This window comes from Mya arenaria, chromosome 11, assembly GCF_026914265.1.
Source record: "Mya arenaria isolate MELC-2E11 chromosome 11, ASM2691426v1".
Classification (NCBI taxonomy): domain Eukaryota; kingdom Metazoa; phylum Mollusca; class Bivalvia; order Myida; family Myidae; genus Mya; species Mya arenaria.
In genome coordinates, this window is record NC_069132.1 from 37,665,637 (window position 1) to 37,688,692 (window position 23,056).

Genomic DNA, 23,056 nt, shown 5'->3' on the forward strand with positions numbered 1-23,056 from the left:
TAGCTGACAAATTAGGAAAGTTGTTCAGTGTATTGAGCCTTTTCAAAACAAAAATAATAAACACGCATTTTTTATGAAGTGTATTTTTTAATAACTATTCTACACTAATTGACATAAAGAAACTTTTGAATAAATGTAACATCAATATTATTAACAAATCACTTTATAAGTTGTTTGGAATAGAGAAAATGTAAACGCAAATTACATACTTATATTATATACCAGTCATTAATCCAAACGCAAAATACGGCAGTCCATATTCAACTCCAGTGCAATACGGCTGTATTCCAAATGCATTTATTATGACTTCATTTGTCCTTTTTTGTGATTTAAAACAGAAACGTATGTTATAAAAGGGTTATTACTACCTTGTTTTGATCCATATGTCATATTCGACTTTCGTGGATTTTATTCATATTTTATTATCCCTCGGTTAGCGCCACATGAATGCCGAGTCTGAATACAGCCACCCAGATCAACACGCAGTAGTAAAAACACTATTATTATTTTTAAATATGTGCACATTCGAACACTTTAACTTGAAATATTTGAACTCTTTTACTTCGTATTAAATGAAACAAATAGCTCCAGAATACAGTATCTTTAATGAAACCGTTTACGCCAAATAAGGAAAGTGTTTGCAAGAAGGACCCGTATGACAGGGTACAGTTGGTGCTAAATTTGTCTTGGTCAGAATCCCCTTGCGGAAGTAGGTCATCTCATGTTAACCAACAATAGAGACCACGGCAGGTCGGGTGCAGTTTGTGTTACACATATCCTGGTCGCAACAAGACTGGCATATTCCACCAGCGGACGTCCCGCCCTGGCACTACAGGTAGAATTTTCAAATATCGAATACAACATGATAAAGCAATTATTGTACATAAAAAATATCATTCTATCACTATGAAGAACTATAGATTATACTATTGATAAAGAAAGCTTACAATTTCAACATTAAATAGTTATTTGAATTTGAACAAGGAAATAAACATTTATACCTGGAAGTTCTTGCTCACGCATTTCCCATCGTAGTGTGTGAAAGGACTTCCGTAGATAATGCAAACCTGTATAACAAAATGTATAGTATCGCGAAAAAAAAAGAAACTGTATTATACTAGTTGTCATAACATTCGTTGATTTCACGAAATATATTGTAGTGTTAAATGCACAGAGTTACAAGATATCCATTTAAAGGAATCAATATACTTATCGATCAAATTGTTGTATATTTGATAGGCATCTTGTATTTCTAGACCGAGTCTATGGCATTTTAGTAAAAACTATGATAGCGCAATGTCAAAAGAGGGGGATAATTGTTATATCATAATCTAAAAGACAAAAATGTAATAGTATACACGCTTCGAATGGCTTGTCGGTCCACAGTCAAAGTGTTTGCCACTATAGTGATTTTGTCCTTACCTCGACTTAGGGCAGTTGATTTATACAATTGACCGACACGCTTTTCAATAAGTCATAAAAAAGTCCCATACAATAGCCACCATTGTTGCATGGAATGTCTAAATATGTAAGTACGGATTCGTTCTTGATGCATCAGGTCAATCGCTTCTTAGAGACTGTCAAGTAGCATTTGGTTGGAAAACTTTTACCAATGTCAGAGTCCGTGTGCGTGTTACGTCCGTAAGGTTGTAAACTATTTATCAATTTCCCTATACATTTCATGTTACTAGGCAAACTTTGCCATTTCTTATGTTTAGCGTATATGATAACCATACATGTCCTTATGAATCAGTTCAAAGTCAATTGATTTGAACAATAAATAAGGTATAAGATACGTTTCTCCTAAGAAAGTGCACTCACTTTAAATTAAGCACCTTTAATCAATCGATGAATCCAATTTGCATCATGGCGGAAGTAAGCAAAGTTCAAGTCCAACAAAAATATTTAATATCTGACTATAAAATATGTGCATGATTCAGGCTAAAACAAAATATCAATCTCAAGAAGCATTCTCAATCTAAAATGCGAAAATGTTTTGTAAGACACGGTATGAATGGCTGCCTTGCATATTTAACTGATCACTTGTGTATATGTTTGTGGCGGGAGTGTGTCTTTGAATTTAATGCGCCTTACAAGCTTTAAGCATAGACTGTTACAATACTTATTCTAAAACTATTCCGATTCATTGCATGTTGTATTTATTTATTAGATATATAGATATATTTATTTCAGTATAAGATGCACATATACATTGTAATAAAAACAACATTTTGCATAAATCACAGACAAAAATATCGAAATTATATTACAGACACAAGTATTGAAATACTATTATGTTTGGTTATAAGAATGAAACAGTAATTATAATGTAAATCCATGATAAAAGAGAAAAAAAAATGCTTATCACTTCATAAAATGACAAGACAACTATACCATAAAATTCTTCATGTACAAATGTGCATATAATTATATGTTACCTTATTGTTAATAAAATGCTAAAATGCTTAGCAAGTGTCTTTAAATGGCAACTTTAAACCAACTAATTTTATCTATTTTCCTGATGAATGATGGAAGCTTGTTCCGGAGACAATCCTTTTTAAGAAAAAGATTTCAGTTCAAAACCTTCAGCTTTTCGGAATGAAAAAATCCATTTTCACTAAAGCCAGTTCTATGTGAATGAAATGAATCTGTGTGGACAAAGTTCTCATCCATGAAATCAGGGGCTTAACAATTTTTAATTTAAAAAATATGACACAAGGTAATTAGTTCATCTCTGTAATTAACTGGTTTTCCGTCTAGGGATTTAAAATGTTTAATATATATATGTGACCTTTATTTCAAGTAAAGGACAAACCGTAACAACTTGTTCTGCATTATTTAAAGTTTATCTTTCCATATTTTGGCTAAACCCTGGTACCAGAAAGAGCAGCAGTAGTTTGGAGTTCATCTTTTTGTATTTTAGCTAAACCATGGTACCAGACAAAGCAATAGTAATTCGAAGTCTATCTTTCAATATTTTGGCTCAATCACTTTACCAGAGGAGTCCTACAAATGACGCTGAGTTAGGGGTATAACAAAAAACGTTTTGCTATATTGAGAAAGGTAATCACGTTCCCTATAAAGGCATTGAACCTTGCTTTCTTTATAACCGAACGGACCATGGACTCACATGACATTGTTTTGTCTAAAGTAGCACATTTAGTAGGTATTTTAAAGTGAACAATTAATTTAAACTATGTTTATTTATTTATTTGATATGTGATTGTTATTGATGTCATAATTGTTGTTATTATATGTTGGTTTCATGTTGACTCGTTTGATTATCTTCAGGCTGTCTTTATTGTTGATTTCTTTAGTATTTGATAATTGTTCTATGTACTTCTCAAGTTACTTACGTAACTAGTTAACCACATAACTAACTAGTTAGTTATATGGTTATCTGGTGGCAGAAGTATGCCACCATAGCAAACAAATTGTGATATTTTTTTAACTTAACTTGTCTTTCTTTCCCTTACTATCTTTAATCTTATTCTTACTTCATCCTTGGCGCAAGGAGTTATGCTTTTGCAGAGGGCCATATTTTCCATGTCATCACAGTCTAGACACAAAGGTCCGCGATCACTTCGAAGGCCGTGTCCTACAATACAGATACAACTATGCAGCAAGATAAACAAGTTATAAGTGCGATAGTAGACTTTAGGAGACAGATATTAAATATTTCGTGGTTCGTTGTTTCATCCACAATTTAAAGGCTCACAATATATATTGATGAATGTTTTTAATGTATTATCATGTTTAACTCATATGTTTTAAATGATTAAATAAAACAAAAACATATGATTTCTGTACAGATAAAATAATAGTTTTAGTGATATTTGAGCCACGTGAGCTATGCACTAAAACATTTAGAAAGGCTTATTTTTTTTTAAATTTATATACAAATCATATTTGTTTTGATTATTAAAGGCCAATCAATTGAACATGAAGAGGCATTATTTTTCTTTTGCATCAATTTATATTGTGAGCTTTTAATATTAAGTAAATACATTCTCCTGGAAGAACAGCTTTTATGCTTTCCGTAAAAAAAGAAAGATTCTTTTTTCATTCCATTTATATAAATAGCATTGTCGGTTTAATTGAGACTGTTAAAATCACGGAAATTGTAAATGCAACAATGCCAACGCCCCTTAGCACTGTGGAGAAAATTATAGAATTATATCTCACCTGGAACGCCACATCCTTGGTGGTTGCAGAAATCCGAGTAACAGTAATTAAGACACGTTCTGGTGATGTTTTTATCGCTTATCTAAAGAATAAAAATATATATTAAAGACCGAGAACAGGTATAAGCTGACCTCAATCTCAACATGCATCTCCTCCTCCTCAATCTTCTTGCTGCTGATGTCCTGTACAATGTACGATGTCTGTGTACACTGTACACATAAGTCGAAATGGTCTTATACAAACTGAGATGCATATATTACGTACAATAGATGTAATTGTTTAGATTTTTGTTATGCCATGGACATGTTCAGAAAGTTCTGTTTAATTGTTGACTGTTTTAATATTACTATTGATTCTCTGGCTGGTTTAAAAAAAAATAATTTTATATATTTTACTGCACAGTTATTCAAGTAGTACTAACGTTTCGACATCCTGTGTTATATCTCGGATATCCATCAACATATGTTTCAATTGCACAGCCCTGAAAGGCAAGTGCAAGGGAATGAAATGAAAGGAATTATACGAATCGATATATTGTTGACGTCCGTATAGCTTATTGGAAGGTTAATTTTAGTTTTACAAAAGAAGGGACTGAAACAACTCTTTTAACGACCGTTTTTCTGTCAATTCAGTAATTGTTCTTTGTACATAACTCGGTATAATTTGAAAGTAGAAACCACAGCCACGGATTTGTAAAATTTGTATAAATACAAAGATGTCACGAAAAACATAAATTGTATAAGTATACTCTGAATATTACAATCTGAAATTCAGTAGGTAATGTACGCACTCACCGAATGGCATGTAGTAAAAGAATTGCACTTTTCTGACATTCCGAGATGTGTGCATGAAAAACACTTTCTTCCGTTACCTGAAGCAAAAACGTACTTCCCAGGTGCAAAGCTTAAATAACATAAATTGTGTCAATATCACAATTCCATGGCCAATAATCCACATTTTAGGGTACTAGACAGTAACAGATGAATGAATTAACCCGGTTAAAGCTTACATCCATTTTCCTGCATTCTGCACCCTCACACTCGTTTATGTATGTTTTGCACACTCGTTTATGTCTGTTATGAAGTGAACATCGTTTTAATAGAAACACAATAATTGAATACCACCGTCAATGTCTTTTATGAAGGGAACCTCGTATGGAAAGAGGATAATGAATACTACCGTCAATGTCTTTTATGAAGGGAACCTCGTATGGAAAGATGATAATGAATACCACCGTCAATGTCTTTTATGAAGGGAACCTCGTATGGAAAGATGATAATGAATACCACCGTCAATGTCTTTTATGAAGGGAACCTCGTATGGAAAGATGATAATGAATACTACCGTCAATGTCTTTTATGAAGGGAACCTCGTATGGAAAGAGGATAATGAATACTACCGTCAATGTCTTTTATGAAGGGAACATCGTATGGAAAGATGATAATGAATACTACCGTCAATGTCTTTTATGAAGGGAACCTCGTATGGAAAGATGATAATGAATACTACCGTCAATGTCTTTTATGAAGGGACAATCGTATGGAAAGAGGATAATGAATACTACCGTCAATGTCTTTTATGAAGGGAACATCGTATGGAAAGATGATAATGAATACTACCGTCAATGTCTTTTATGAAGGGAACCTCGTATGGAAAGAGGATAATGAATACTACCGTCAATGTCTTTTATGAAGGGAACCTCGTATGGAAAGAGGATAATGAATATTACCGTCAATGTCTTTTATGAAGGGAACATCGTATGGAAAGAGGATAATGAATACTACCGTCAATGTCTTTTATGACGGGAACATCGTATGGAAAGAGGATAATGAATACTACCGTCAATGTCTTTTATGAAGGGAACATCGTATGGAAAGATGATAATGAATACTACCGTCAATGTCTTTTATGAAGGGAACATCGGATGGAAAGATGACAATGAATGAATACTACCGTCAATGTCTTTTATGAAGGGAACATAGTATGGAAGGAGGATAATGAATACTACCGTCAATGTCTTTTATGAAGGGAACATCGTATGGAAAGATGATAATGAATACTACCGTCAATGTCTTTTATGAAGGGAACCTCGTATGGAAAGAGGATAATGAATACCACCGTCAATGTCTTTTATGAAGGGAACATCGGATGGAAAGATGACAATGAATGAATACTACCGTCAATGTCTTTTATGAAGGGACAATCGTATGGAAAGAGGATAATGAATACTACCGTCAATGTCTTTTATGAAGGGAACATCGTATGGAAGGAGGATAATGAATAATACCGTCAATGTCTTTTATGAAGGGAACATCGTATGGAAAGATGATAATGAATACTACCGTCAATGTCTTTTATGAAGGGAACATCGGATGGAAAGATGACAATGAATGAATACTACCGTCAATGTCTTTTATGAAGGGACAATCGTATGGAAAGAGGATAATGAATACTACCGTCAATGTCTTTTATGAAGGGAACATCGTATGGAAAGAGGATAATGAATACTACCGTCAATGTCTTTTATGACGGGAACATCGTATGAAAAGAGGATAATGAATACCACCGTCAATGTCTTTTATGAAGGGAACATCGTATGGAAAGAGGATAATGAATACCACCGTCAATGTCTTTTATGAAGGGAACATCGTATGGAAAAAGAAAAATGAATACTACAGTCAATGTCTTTTATGAAGGGAACATCGTATGAAAAGAGAATAATGACTACCAACGTCTAAGTCTGTTATGAAGGGAACATCGTATTGAAAGATGATAACTATGCAGTTGAATAACACCGTCAATGTCCTTTATGAAGGAAACATTACATCAAAATATGATAAATGTGTAATTGACTACTTTAATTGCTGAAAATCTAAATGACAAGAACATGTGCTAAAATATTTGTATTTTTGCCTCATATAATACGTATCAAGATGAAAAACAATAACAAATGACTACCATTGTGAGGGAGCAGAGTCTCGTCGCCACGATCACGCGAATGACAATATTCCAACAATGTATTTAGCTACCACTGTTAGAAAGAACAACATCACGTGACCACAAATAGGAAAGACAATGATGCTTCAAAAGATGATAACAATCATATCATCATTGACAAGTCATTATCAAAATTATATCTTGGTTTGGCAGTCTGTAAAACAATATTGATATAAAAAACGTAATTCGTTATTTTGCTTGATATTTCAGTGAGGGAAATAAACAATTGTAAAAATTAACCACTTACTACTAGTTGAAAGCGCAGTTGTAGCTGATGTTGTGGTGACAGGTGTAGTAAGATCACATGACCCACCAGCAAAATAGATGTCATCTATAGCGATGTCTCCAACATACCCGTCACCAACAGTGCCCTCAATTACGATCTGGAGAGCATATGCTATTTTCTGTTACTTAATATGTCATTGAACAACCTTTACTTATCATAATATGATTAAATTGTCTGAAAACAAGCGCGTTGCAAATAACATCACTTATATGCCCATACTTTGCATCCTATGACATAAACTATGGACTACACTTTATATTTCATAGGAGTGAAGATTAATAAAAATATATACTCTCTGACGCATTATGATTAATACGAAAGTTTACCTTGAAATCGAAGTCAGAGATAACTGTAACTTGTGCAAACTGCCAATCAGGCCCTTGATTTCCTGCCAAAGACCATATGCGTTTACCAGGAATGTCTGTACCATCAACAGCCTGAAGATAAACGTTAAGTGTTCCTATGCTTGCGCCATTCATGTTGTACCAGAAACGAAGACATTGCGTGTAATTTAACCTGTCGCGTACCACCGGACTGACAAGCCATGCGGTGTCGTTCTTAATTCTCGGAGCACTTGTTTCGATGTAAATATAGCTTCCTACAATACAATAGAGTAAAACAGTCAATAATGTGCAACCACTTCCAATAGTGTGAATGTATTCCAAATAATCGCTATGAATGGTAGGTGTTTTTGTATTCATATGTGTGAACAGTGTTTCGTGTAAGTCTTTTATTCCGCTTACATAATATTATTTATTACATATGTACCTTTTTGATTATCTTAAAAGTTCAACATTTCGGCTGAATAAAAAAAAACTTTATCCTTACATGAAGCTAGTAAATGTTTAAGATATATACCATTTTCTGTACCAACCGAATGGTCTGCATCAGGACCTGTGTTCAAAGAGGCCGTCGACATCCGTTGCAACGTCCAGTCAAACGTATCTAACTTTTGTTCGTTGTTCCAAGAACAAAATGTATCCTTATCAAAATTGCAGGACAGGTCTACAAACATTGATGGCAACTGTCGATCAATTAAAACAATAATACACTCCAAATCATGTTTCAAACAATCAGGATCTAACACAAAATCAACACTTGGTAGATTTTAGTATAAAACATTTTGAGTTTACTGCACAAACGCCCCAACGCGGCTACGTCCCTTGCGGCCGATAGCCGGAAAGCGATTGGATCGCCAATATGAACGATCGTCGGTCTATCACTATATTTTGTCATTAATGTTTTACTCATTTGTAATACTACTGTCTGAAGGTGTCATCTTACATGGTAAAACCTTTCAAAAAATATAAGTGTTGTTGTTTGCCGAAAATTACCTTCGAAGGTTCAGCGCCCGTATACATAACCTACTGTATAGACTTGAATTGAAATAGGAAATGAATTAGAAAATCAAAATTTAATCATTTAATGTTGTCAAACCATTTTAGGTTTATAAGCATGCATATATTTACCGCTTTTAATAATAATTAGTTGCAAAATTTAACTAAACATCGAATAAACATTAGTTTGTATATCTATCGCTTATAATCGGTTGTGTATACACACAGTTAAGAAGAATAAAAAACTTATAGTAATAATAAACAAAATATTTATCTAATTTGTCTTTTTTTTCTAAATTTGTAGAAGATACCTTCATATATATATTTCGATTTGTACATACGTATTTCACAGTTCACTCCACTGTAGTCGTTGAAATGCTCCATGTCGTCAGAGCAAAAACAGTAGTAAGGTCTTGTGCTGGGAAAACAAAACCCATGATCCCCACATGGATTTGGATTGCAAACGTCAGTTGCTAAGAATGAAAATGTGACGATTCATTAAAAACAACTGGCACTGATAGACCAATTTCGTTTGCGTCTTAGTTTAAACATTATAATTTCACAACGAAAATTGTAAAAAAAAGTTATGATAACATATACTAAGTGTCACTCGTTGGCACGATTTTTCGCGAGGTGTGGTCTTGTGTTGTGAGGAAAACCGAAGTTCCTGGAGAAAACCCACTAGCCCGGCTTGGTGACCACTAACCAAACTCACAAGCGTCCAAGCCGGGAATCGAACCTGGGTCGCCTTGGTGAGAATCGAGAACATTAACCACTGTGATAATCGGACACCTCTTGAACAATGCCACCCTCAAAATAGTATTATATAAAGGAATATTTTTTTTTTAATTATACCACAAAAGGATAAATGAAAAGTTGTCGATGGTATACTATTGCATTTTCTATACAAACCTATTTGACAACGACTGCCCTTGTATTGGTCGACACATTGGCAAATAAATGTGCCATTTTCCTCATCGGATTTGCATATCCCGGAATTTAAACATGGTCTCATTAAACAGGGATCTAAATAAAGATGGATATAACCCTTCATGCACGTGTTTAACAGGCAAACGATACATCAGATGATTAAAGATATCATAGATAATTTACTGTTCAAATGTATGTGATCTTAATGCAAAATGATATTATGTTGTTATCTTTCAAGGTTCAACATTACAATAATACATTAAATAAAACTTTTACATTTCAAGTATAACGTTAAGGGCCGGCAGCGATATAAAAGTCGATTAAATGACCCAAATTTAAAATGTTTAAAAAAATCAATTTCTATTTAGTTTAGAGGTTGAATATTCAACAAGCTTGATTTATATATCCGTTGCAACATGAGAAGCTGTTATTAGGATTTTTACGAAAGAATATTTTATCAGATTTTCCAATCAAAAAGCATTTACGTTTTTCCGGAAATGTCTTAATACAAAAAGAATATGTTTATGAGTCAAATTTTTTGGAACTGCCCAATCAACAATGTCTTGCGGTTTTGTGTTGATTGCAGCTATTTTTAAAAAAAAAGATATATGCATTTTTGTAACCCCGAAATAAATTCCAATCAGTATTTTCCGAATAACTTTCTTACTTGACAAGATATCATCAAGAACTCTCAAGACATTGTTGAATATGTAGTCTTGGGCATTTTGACAAAAACAAAACAAAACACAAAGTAATAATGTCGACTTCTCCGAAATAATGTGAATGCTTTTTGATCCAAAATCTGATAAAATCTTCATTTGTAAAAAATGTTTTACCCGCAAACATGTCACCAATAATATATGTTTCACTCCCCAAAAAAATCGTTCCTCAAAACTAAATAAAACATGATTTTTCAACGTTTTAGTTTTTGACCTTCCCCACCCACTTTTGCATTGTGGCCGGCCCTTAAGTTATTGTTAATTTTGTAAAAAAAAATTGCATAATGTGTCAAACGTCGATACCTGGTGATTTAATCTTGGAAGAAAAACACAACTGTTCACTTAAAACGCTGGAAAAAATATTTATCAATAAATGAAATGTCAAAATAAATATCAATTTTTATGCAAAAAGCTGCAGAAACAAGCTCAGTAGCAAAAAGTTTAAACATAAACCCAGTTTAATGGCACTGGGTTAATTAATAAAAAACTAAATTTACATTATATGTTTTTTATTAATTTGTTTGTTCCCTTTGCTTTTGTCGTTTTTTGTTGCTTTAGATGCCTTTCTAAATAAGTCAACGCTATGTAATTTACTGAATAAAAAATAGTATCGCTAAATTTGCAACATTTAATATGAACGGATGGGCGATAAGTTTGCCAGAACAAATATGCCTAAAGCGAAGACGATTTTCGACAATATACCACACCTGTTAACATCTTCCGCCTGTAAACATATCTGAACCTGTTCGTGTTTGGAGTGTTGGAATGACAGGTCAGCCTTATATAACACATCGCCATTTACGACGACTTCAGACACTAATCCAATGTTTGCAATATGGACATAAGCATTCCGCACGTGTATCTGTCTTACAATGCTGGAACGAAACGTTTATTCAGTTGAAATAAAATAACCTTTTCTTAATAGTTTCTCTTTACTATAATTGTGTATAAAAAGGGATTATCTTCAGTAAATCGTATATAAAAGGACATGTCTTTGTATTCTGAATGCCTTTCGTACCTGTTAGATTTGACGAATATTGGTATGACGCATGTCGCTTCGATTGGACATTTCACAAACTCTGACGTTGAGGGCACATGGACAAAATATGGCTTGTTCTATGAATTTATTAGCAGATAGGATTATCAGCTAAACATAATGCAAAGAAATGTATTTCACATCATGTATTTTTGTTAACAACTATAATTCCATTTTTCTTCACTAAAATATCAAAGGAAACCTAATCCAAAGTTTAATTATTTTACAAATGCTTACTTACTGAAATTTGTGCAGAACTGTTAAATCTTTCCCCTGAAGTAAAACACATTTATTTTATCACAACTAATAAACGAAAGAACAGTTCACACATCAAAAGAATACTATTTTGGTTTAGAAAAGCTAGCTTTCAATTAGACCAAAGATATAGAAATGCCTTATACTTCAACAGGAAAAATGGTATGCGATGCCATGACCATTATTATTTATGAAAGAGAAGCCACCGATTATGTCATATTTCTACTGAAATATGTACATGTTTGTCGATATGAAATATATTTAAACAAAACTTTTGTGAGGTTTTAAATTGAAATATGAACTAAAATACTGTATGATATATATTGTACTATAAGAGAGAGTATTACATAATGTATAGGACCCTTAACATCAACAATATAAACAAACCGTTGACGTTTATAATAAAACATCGGATTTCTTCGGAATCATGCCTGAAATAAAAATGTTGCTTTTAACACATTCTAGCTACACCAGGTATAAGCAAACTTTAGATTAACCCTTCGCCAACAACTTTACAAAATGAATGATATCTACAACAGCTGCAGTGCAATGAATAAGATAACATTTTTTTCACCCACATGGACTTCTATTTCAGTAAATGCATTAATCACATATGTTCGTCTACTTTTAGGCGTGTCGCTAAGGTAAATGCGTTAAATACCCATTAAGGTCGGTTGCTGTGATGCATGCTAAATGAGATCCAACATCAGAGTCACTCGGGGTCCACTTTAATTCAGCAAACTTTATGTGTTCTCGGCCATCAGGATCAGCTTTTGCTTGCGATATGTCATACGCCTCATTATCGTTCCTAATGACCGCAAACGAATCTATTTTTCTGGAAAAAATGTTATGTTACACTTTTTGCTTTTTACGACATTCACAAATCAAAAGGTTTGAAATTACTAAAATAAAGTCAGTATGCATCTTTGATAGCGTTTGTGTTTTAAGAACATACGTGTTCTCAGACGTTTTAGCAAACACTGCTATTTTCAACGAAACTCGACGTAAAGATAAAATTCATGATTTGCTGGAGGAGTTGGGTAAATGAACACCGGAACATTCAAAATTGCGTTTACGGCGAACTACAAGAAAAGAAATACATAATAAGTAGTGTCGTAAGGATTTTAATCATTAGTAGTCAAGCAATTCTCGTTTATTTGTGTCCCATAAATAAATAAATAAATTAGACGAATTCTGCAGTAAAATAATTATTTTGATTATTGTTTTTTATCGTATGCACTACAGCGGATACTTAGTTTATTAAGTCCAGAGTCATCGGTTTTACCTGCACTGACGTTGCACTGAACGGATCCATTGCTCGCTGGTAAAGTTGGTCGCCAAATAACACATCAGTCCGGGGAAAGTCATAAACAGTGACCAGAACAGCTAGCGAGTCGTTGTTAATGTAGCCATACCTGCTGAGGGCTGCTATTTCTACTGTACAATTCTAAATAAACGTTGCACTATAATTATGTAATACAACCTACTTTAACCTTGAGTCTGGAATACCAGAATTTCACTCAGTGTATCTGTTCCATTATATATGCAATGAGTTCGAGTAAATATGCAATTGAGCTACATTTAAATTTGCAAAGACACGTTCACGAAGATTTATTAATTAACTAAAAACTCCCTTTTTTATACTCGAAGCTGGACTCATTAAATACAAATCAGCACTTCAGCTTATTAATAATAGACAAAATAGTCATGTCGTAGTTGATATAAGATAAGGACATTCATAAGAAAGCCATAGCAAATCAGCCCGTCTTAAATACAACTTGGCTCATATATTGTAATAGGCTCAAATCTAACCTCATGGACGGTTACACCGGGTAAAGTATAAAATGTGAATTCTCCGGCTGCAATGTGTACGGTTTTACTGCATCGTACAAGGTCGCCATCCCTATCCATGATCGGAATCAGTATCGTCGAAGTGGTATTGAGTTTAATTCTGAAATGCAAAAGCAAAATCCATACAGATTTAAACGATAAGATTGTCGGACTTTAGATAATGCCATCAACGATTTATTCTTGAACGGGATGGTTATTTGTGGAATCAAATATATAAACTGCTTTTCTGCTGATACAAACTAAAACAACCTTATTCGTTTGTTGAAATTACAGCATCTTATTCTAATTATCGTTGCTAATAAAATTACAGGTATAGGGAAGGGAAAACTTTGAAATTGATTTTAGTTAAAACATCCTCTGCGATAAAAGTTTTAGAACAATCAGTGCTATAACTATTATAGAACATAAATAACAATTCTAAAACCAAGTATTTGAATATTTTCTGACTCTGGGTTTAGAAACTTGAGTATATCTTGAACTATGTAAAGGATATTTCTTGATGTAGAATCGGTTGAAAACTTTAATTATTCAAGAACTTTTGTTCAAGTGCATTTATAGTTCTTAAAATGATATGTGATAGAGAAAGTATGAGGCCTTAAGAAGGGAGATTCATGAGTACGTAAAATTAGTAATTGCCATGAACTGAACACTGATAATCAATTTTAAATTACAATACTGTTTGTATGTCATTGAAAATTACAGACATTTGATTTTTCAAACGAACGGATAATAACAATATATTCACCAGAAGGTTTGCTTAGCAAATATCTCTCCCCCCCCCCTCTCTCTCTCTCTCTCTCTCTCTCTCTCTCTCTCTCTCTCTATATATATATATATATATATATATGACTACTTCTCTCTAATGACACGAGTGTACAATGATTTGCACGAATTCACATTGATGAAGACACATTGATAAGCATAAGGATCTTCAGAAGTCTGTATAAGGATTCAACAACAATTTCTGTCAAATATATATATATACATGTAGTTAATAAATAATGTTTGCTGTGGAGAAAGTAAGGCCTCTGAAGCTTATTTTTGGAACGAATCCATGTGCCAAACATACCCGGTAAAATACACAGACTCAAAGATTCCCCGTTGTAAGAATTTTTTTTTTTTTTCATTTTATGAAATCGTAAAAAAAAATTACGATTTAAAACAGAATATTTGATTTTTTTTCCCTTCTTTGACGTATGTTGAGATGAAGTATTTGCCCTTTTGTTAAATCCATTGTTCTTCAAAAGTATTTCCACAGGAACATCATCATTTCTAAAACTTCAAACATAGTTCAAGAATTGTGTTCTTGAATAGTGCAAGCAAGCTAAATGACCGAACTAAAACAATAAGTTCTAGAAAACATGAAGTTCCATAAACAATTATTGATGAACAAGAACCGTTAAATTGTATTTTTATAGAACCCCATCGTTCTTTAATTACGTTCTTAAAAGTGAAAAGGCTTGAAATAGCCTGTTATTGAACATCAATATCTGGAATTTTAAAAGATATAGTGTCTTGAACAAAATAAGAACTTCTAGAATTTATTTTTCAAAGAATATATTGAACTTGATGCTCTAGATACGGTCATTAAAAGTTCTTTAACTATTATAGAATCCAATTATTAAAATATTTAAGACACGTAACATTCCCACAGGGGCTTTCTTACTTGTTTTACAAGTTCATGGGATTAATTAAATAATTGCAACTCACTGATGACAAAAGCATACACACCATAAACACAAAATGACATTAGACTTTTGGAAAAATCATATAAATGAAATATATTGGCGGTTGTCTTCAACTAACAATTAACATGAGCGTTTGTGTATCCATATAATGTTTAAATTACATCCTCTCCTGCCATAAAATTGTTTAAAATGCACCGAAAAAGTGTTCAAGACAAATGCAGAACAACAAAAAGATCTAAATAGAAGTTATAAAAGACCTTCATCTGATTAATAGTCGTGAACATTAATGAACTTTAATCCATATTATAATATCTAGAAAAATGATCAAAACTTGTTCCAACTTTCATGGATTGTAATACCAATTTGTGGCATGAAATTAGTCTTTGAACTACGAACTAATTTAAAAACATCTCATACAGCTTGAACAATGATAAGGTCATAACTAATTAATTAATACAATATTACCGATATAAAGGTTTTGCCATCACTCTAGGGCAGTGGTTTCTTGAATTTGTATCACTCCGAATAGGAGACTGTATCCTTGCTTGAAGATGCCACCGGCGTTTGGAGCCTTGGAATGAGAGGTTCCTCCAATAGACACCGTCGAAGCTACAATATGTTATTTATTGCATTATTGTTTTTTCTTTAAAATGACGGCTATAATGTCCGTAGCAACTATAGTATACAACAAATACAAAATATAAAAATGACGACACTTACTTGAAATCTTCATGTGTTTTGTTTTGTAACAGCGGAAAGGTCAGTATTGCCTTTTCCTGCTCCCATTTACCAGCCATGCTGACTGCGATAACATTTTCATGGAATGAACTGTGAACAAAATTGTTTAAATCTCTAATCATCGTAATACCAAAATTTGTATAATCAGAAGTCATTTTTCCAAAGAACGTCGGTCCTTCTCTAAGGGTAATTGCTGCCCTAGATTGACTTGTATTGGTTCCTATATCAAGGTGGCTACATCCTGGGCCACAAGGCCCTGTTCCAAGAGCCCAGCCTGTTGTCAATTCAATGTGTGCCTGCAATTGCAAATGAAAAAGGGCAAGTTTGGCAGTGATTTCACGAATTTGGCTTCAAAACCGAGTTAAAGACAGGATTAACAGTCAACATTGAATCAATCACATACAATAACGCTGATATCGATAGATAAAAAAGGCATGAATGTTTGAGCCAATGATATTTACTTGGACCGATATCGACATCAACAAAAAGGAAATACATCTATTTTTAAGCAATATATGAGAATGGGCAGCTACTGGTAGGTATAGGAACGATGGTACATTTTTCTATTTACCACTTACATGCGAGTGAATTGAAATGATTTATCTAGTTAGGAAATAAGCACCGATATCTTTATTATAATATAAATGAGAGAAAGTTGTATTTTGAGCCACTTATATACAAGTTGAGCCGATTTTAATAGTGATAGAAAGAAAATAAAGTTATCTTTTAAGCCACTCATATACGAACGGTCTGTCAAGGAATGTAATAATGTTCCTTTTTCCTATTTTGGGTCCTGTTAAATGTTCAATCCATTGTGCTAAACAATAATAACTTCTAAGTATAAATTCACGAAAAATTGTTAATTAACCCTTTTAATCAGAGCAGAATCAACACACTTTGAGAGAAAAGATGAGCAATCGTATAACTTTCTGACAATTTATACTAATTCGAAAGGTCTAACCGTACTGGCATTTTGTTGCGCGACATAGAGTCATTTAAAAGCATATTTCAATGAGAGAAATTTAATTAAAGTCTGGTCTGTGCATTGCTTTGTTTTGATTGTGCAATTTAGGCTAAGACCATGCGTGTGTTAGAATGTGAGAGGTGAAATGAAGTCAGTAACAGTTAAAATTTAATCATTTGCCCAAGCACATCCAAAAGACAGTTATACAGAAGGTTAACATCGATGATAAATAGTTTGTAAGTTTGTTTCATTAATTTCAAGTTGTAATAGTCTCATTGTGGACTTATACATAAGATATCAGAATAAAGTTTGTGACAAATTGAAGTGACAGTATTTTACTCAGTATAAGGTGGTTAAAAGTGAATGTTACGGCCAAGAAAGGATTTGCGGCTTTGAGTGGAGTCAATAATGGCACATGTTCAAATAGGTGTTTCATCAATTGCTAAACCATGTTTATTAATGTAAAAACATTCAACTAACATTGCTAGAAAAGTTAATGGAAATATCTTCGTCATACATTAGGATAATTACTATTTTAACCTTATGTTCCTTTTGACCCGGTATTAAAAACCTGGTTAACTTAATTTGATATTCAATTTTAGCGGTTTAGTAGGGTAAAAGATAATATAAATTATTTTAAATCTCGTTTATGTTTGGAATAATTTTGGACTGGGTTAAATTCCCTTAACTACTGAAACATAACATTAATTAATAGCATGGCAAAAATGTTCTCGTTAACATTAAGTGTTCGAAAAAATAAGTGGGGTTAAAGTAAGGAAAAAACAACAACTTACGATTGCATTGATAGGAACAGGCTCTGGTATAAATTTATAGTTGGGAATCGATGATAAAGTTTTGTCCCTAGTGTGATCCATGTATAATGAGGTAAAAAAAGTGTCAAACACTTGGAATGTCTATAATTGTCTTGAAATGCTTTAGAAATTATATATATAGCTATGCCGAGTTTTAATCGTTTTAAAATGACGAGTTTAAAATAAACACGAATATGAGATTCTATTTATAACATAACTCATTTACGGTCGAAATCCAGGTCAAAGTTTCTTCAATACACTTCTCGTGTCATAGTGCGAAGAATTTACATTGTGTATTATCAGGATGCTTCATCCGCAGGAAAGAAAGTAGCCCGACATAGAAACATTTTATTAACAATAAAAAACATAAATCGTGTCTCAATTATCAACCAATTTTCAAAGGTTTCACTTAAAAACAACATTTAAATCAAGCAAATCAATAATAAGAGCAATGTCATAACTGTGTGACGTGATAAGGAATCACGCGAGTTTGTACATGTCATTTGGCGGTTGGGGTTTAAAAAGAAGATACAAGTCAGCGTCACAGTCGCTTAAAATAGTGTAGCTGGTCGATTACAGCATGGAATTTGTCATTTTGATGGATGTGTACAAAGACATTACCTCCGCGAATTGGAGCACCATAAATGTTGTAAAATCCACCAGAAAAGTCGGATTTGATGTGGAATCAGTGACTGTGACAGTGTGTGAACTAAGCATTGCTGGCGAGGTGCCTGGAATGAGCATTTTGCAAGAAAGTAGAAGTTTTTTTTCACTGGAGTACAGGATGCTGGACATTTTATTGTGTTTATTTGGATTTATGTGGCGATGGTTGTTCAAAGATGCAATGTTCTTGTCTACCGATGTTTGCATAATCTGGTTCGCAGGATCATTGTTGTCATTCAATTTCATGACTATGTATTTTTCCGGAACTATGATCAGGGAGGTGTTTGTTTGGATTTTTCTGTGATGCGGTTGCCTAATTTGCATTGTTATTACACTAGTTATATATAAAAAAATATTGCATGGGGTTATATCACTCCTGGGCCGTATGTTATGTTATATATGTATATACATTTGTACATATGTATGCATATCTCCTTTTAGGAAAAAAAGTGTTTGATTGATTGATTTATTGATTTATTGATTGATGAGGTGAAAAAGTGTAAAACACTTGGAACTATTAGAAAGTTTCAAGGGTAACCTTGGCCGGTTTCAAGAAAAGCTAAATTGATTTTTTTCTTTTCTTCAATGGTTTTGAAATTAATTGGCAAGCAAAACTTGACGTCTTGACATATATGGTATGACCATTTTTAAATTTATTTGCTGCTTTTTGCCGATGATTCGGTAATTGTTTCAGACAGGAGGAGATTAATTCCACAACCATCCGGTCTTTATGAGGTATGGTTATATGGTCTGTATAGATTGAACGGTTTGTTCCCGTTTTAAAGAGTAGACTTTGAGATGTTTATTTCTATAATTAGAAGTCTGGGTTAGACTTGTCTTAAAAAAATCAAGACCGGTATTGAACAATTCTTATGTCTACGTTTTGAAGAAAATACAAAACAGAATTATTTAGCTAAATAACGCTTAATATCACACTATCTAAATATATAGTTATGTATACACAATAATATTTCTATGAATGAATGAAAGAAAACGCATACAATCTGTGATTTAATTGATATTTAGGACTGATCTCCCTTTCTCTGTAAATGTTCATCAAACCTAACCCAGATAGCCGTTCTGTTGTCATGGTGTTTTTCAGATACATTTTCACGCGCTTCCTCGTCGAAACGACCTTTCTGCTGTTGCCATAGAAACTGGCATAGCCAGTCACATTGACAAGCACATTCTTATGTTTTTATACAATTTTTATACAATTCCAACCGGGCTCTTTTTATAACTGTTTCAAGAGTTTGGGACATATTCCGGCGTCACTGCTGTCCATCTAGTTTTTGAATGTGGAACGTTTCAGAATTGATCGTTGACGCCGTTGATATCAGCCTCGAATTCTTTACAGATCTGCTGCAACGTCTCATTTTTCAGCTCACCAACCTGGTTTCGCATGAGGTACTGCGTCCTAAAACGCCCATGTGGAAAAAGAAGAGGATTCCATAAATCTGAAATGAGATGGTCTACAAATGGATTCCACATGTTTCGTCACCAGAAGTCTTATGGTGTTGCTGCTGGAGCATTAGGTCTGTTTTCATGCCTTTTAGCGTTACGAGGAATCGAAGGCTCCACTCCAACTTGCTGTGCCAAAACCACAGCTTTAGTGAACAAATTGTCCCAAGTACCTTCATCGTTCCTATAATTATGTAGTTGGGTTTCTAAAGCCCTTGCCTCTAACGAAGCTAGAACCAGATCGCATTCTCTTTCTTCAACATCTTTGACAGAGGGACAACCCCACTGAGAATGCACTCGACAGCTACAAGAGTGACGATAAAGTTGAAGCTTAAACCTGCACTCTCACAGATTTACCGTTTTTACAACTTTTTATTATTTTTAGTCTTAGAAAGAGCATTTTTTGCGTAAATATTTGTAAACCAACAATATAAGATTGCTGACAAAAAATAAGATCGTAGATCTTCATATTTCCGTTCGAAAATTAATGTTTTATGAAAAATGCATAAAACATTAATTTTGTAACTTAAATTTTTGTGTCAGCAGTCTTATATAACTGGTTTCCATGCATTTTCGCAAAAATCGGCTCGTTCAAAGAATTTAAAAAAAAAGTTGTTAAAACGTTTAATCTGTAAGGGTGCAGCCTTAAGATCCCGCTTCTGTATGATGAAGGCTCCGTACCTCCATGTTCAGTTGTGAGCTCATTCAGCGCGTATTCAACGGCTGTAATTGCGGACACGAACGTAAATAGAGCGTCAGCCCTGGCATCCCAACGCGTCGCACAGAGAGACTGAAGTTTTGTTCTTTTCTCCATATCTTGCTTGCTAACCTGATCTCCTGCTACTGCTCTTTAAAGCATAGCATTCGTTTAGCAGAATAGTCAAACGCAAATGCGATGGTTTGCACAAGATCCATCATATTCCTTGCATAGATCTCAGTTGATGCGTGGCCAATGGCAAGATTCAAACAGTGTTTGCCTTCCAGTGTGTGTATATAGCCGTTAAATACTTACAGTAAGTAAGACTTCACATATGCTAGACCCCCCTCCATCCATTCTAAATATTTTATTGTCTTTATTTTGCATTTAAAAGTGATTTATATTTTTACTTTCAGTTCGAAAGTTTACTTGAACGAGTAAACGAGTATGCCACGCTATGCGCATGAATGCCTACTATATGAACACCTTAGACGTACTATTAGATATTATAACACACGCACGATTTGTTTTTAATGCAGAGTTATAACCAGTCCTTCTATTTTTATAACGTTGATAATATAGTATTACTATTTATTATGTATTTCCCATATTCTTTTCTCACTTAGCTTTTTGTATAAGACTATGATACATGTAGTATTGTTGGTTGTGTTATTTACTTTAGTGATCAAACTTTAATATGTACTTCTTTGATACATACAGATACTTCTTTTTATTCTTTAACAATAAGTCACTGACTTGTATGTAACATTCTAATATGAACCTTGTGGTTGTACCTATTATCAGTTAATACACATTCATCTATAACCCAAATCATTACTCATTACCTTTAAATATCATATCTAAAAAGTGACAGCATTTTTGATATTGTATACACATTCTCGCAATCTTTATATTTCAAACATATATAATATATTAATATTACTTATGTTATAATTCTTGTCTCTATGCATATTGGTGTGACAATGAGTTTTTAATGGTTATGAACTTGAAAGAATACTGATTCTTAAATAAAACAAATTAATGTATTTATTAGAAGATGAAGACAATAAAAAAGTTCGGATGGTCATTGAATGATGATTACTGAGCATTTTGATTCAAACATGTATTTATTCCTTAATTAGACATTTGTTTCAGTAGTATATATATATATATATACATATATATATGAAAACTAGAAAGAAAATGTTGCCAAGGGACGTTTTTACTTACATAAATGACGTTGTCCCTATCTTCTAGGCTATATGTCAAGTATCCACCCAGAAACTCTGGGGTCGAGCAGGCAATACGTAATATTAAACAAAACAGTACCAATGAACAAACAGTCCTAATAAATTCCATTTTGATTGTTATATTATAACATTATGTTCATTAATATATATCTTGGTGATTTAAGTCCTTTTCAACTGATATATTTTACGACGGATTGTTTTTTGGGTCAGGAACATAGATAACACTGTTTGAACTATGGTACCAAATATGGGAATAAAACTTAAATAGTTTTAAAACTGCATTTTGTCGAACAGCATAGCAATGCGAGAAGATTAAATATGTCATGCACACGACATCTTTGGATGGTTTTGCGTGCTATACTAGCTATTACAGCAAGGTACGTTGGCCCCATCAGCATTTACTCCTTACTCTTGTCTAAACTGTTTACCCTTATGTTTTTACACATCATGTGCCTTAACGCATCCCGAGCTAAGGTTAGCACTAATAATATGAAACTTGAAAGGATCATAGCTTATAAAATAGATCATTACAATATATTGATTGTTTGATATTTTCAGTATGTGGACATTGTACAATTGTACTTCAAATCAAAGCAAGTCGTCAACGATCTGTTGAATGCTTAACGTTACCATTTCAATTTTTATATAATTTTCTTGGTACAAAAATAATTAAAATTTAATACATTTACTAGCAAATGCAGTCGACAGCAACCATACATCTTCCTTAAATACAACATATAATATACATTGTAAGCCAGTTAAAGAGGCATCATCTGATGCTTGGTCTTTTAATACTATTTTTAAGTTTTTTCATGCTTTTCCATGAGTTTTATCGGTGAAATAACAAATATTTAAAGTGAAAATATCTATTTGATAGTATCACTGCAACCGAGAAATGTCTACTTTAAGAATTACTTAAAATCAAGTGTAGTAACTTCCCCGTAATCAAACCCAAAACATCACTTTTGAACTATTAAATCTTGCCCAAAATAATATTTTGATATAAAAAATGATGCATATGTTTAAATAAAGATATTTTAGGATACAAAATAACTTACCGTTTATCAGAAAAATGATTGTCCTGTTTTCAAACGCTTACTTGAACTTTGAAGCTAAATGTTTGAACATTTGCTTTCGATAATATCAAATTACAGACGAGATCAACTGCTTGAACATAAATTTGTCGT

The 23,056-nt window shown here is 33.2% G+C and overlaps 1 protein-coding gene and 1 long non-coding RNA gene across 2 annotated transcripts; both read right to left on the bottom strand.

Moving 5' to 3' along the window:
• Positions 1–554: 554 nt before the first annotated feature.
• On the bottom strand, positions 555–21,982 carry LOC128208511 (uncharacterized). The gene is made up of 19 exons (XM_052912072.1): positions 21,850–21,982; positions 16,005–16,318; positions 15,750–15,893; positions 13,558–13,696; positions 13,041–13,192; positions 12,407–12,580; positions 12,133–12,176; positions 11,732–11,763; positions 11,473–11,570; positions 11,157–11,329; positions 9,147–9,278; positions 7,795–8,066; positions 7,430–7,565; positions 4,980–5,056; positions 4,607–4,666; positions 4,186–4,267; positions 3,498–3,598; positions 1,002–1,067; positions 555–829 (listed from the first exon to the last, which is right to left on the bottom strand). The coding sequence occupies exons 1-19, from the start codon at positions 21,976–21,978 to the stop codon at positions 725–727; spliced, it is 2,430 nt and encodes an 809-aa protein (XP_052768032.1). The 5' UTR covers positions 21,979–21,982; the 3' UTR covers positions 555–724.
• On the bottom strand, positions 9,724–11,319 carry LOC128209695 (uncharacterized). The gene is made up of 3 exons (XR_008257050.1): positions 11,162–11,319; positions 10,758–10,804; positions 9,724–9,831 (listed from the first exon to the last, which is right to left on the bottom strand). It is a non-coding gene; the product is annotated as an uncharacterized LOC128209695 (long non-coding RNA).
• Positions 21,983–23,056: the final 1,074 nt, after the last annotated feature.

Excerpts from the sequence above, each read along its gene's own strand:
- LOC128208511 (XM_052912072.1), bottom strand. The coding sequence starts at position 21,978 with ATGGAATTTATTAGGACTGTTTGTTCATTGGTACTGTTTTGTTTAATA. Across the intron at positions 11,764-12,132 it reads TTTTATTATAAACGTCAACG|GGGAAAGATTTAACAGTTCT; the intron begins GTTTGTTTATAT and ends GTTTTACTTCAG. Across the intron at positions 8,067-9,146 it reads TGGAGTGAACTGTGAAATAC|GAAGCTATATTTACATCGAA; the intron begins GTATGTACAAAT and ends ATTGTATTGTAG.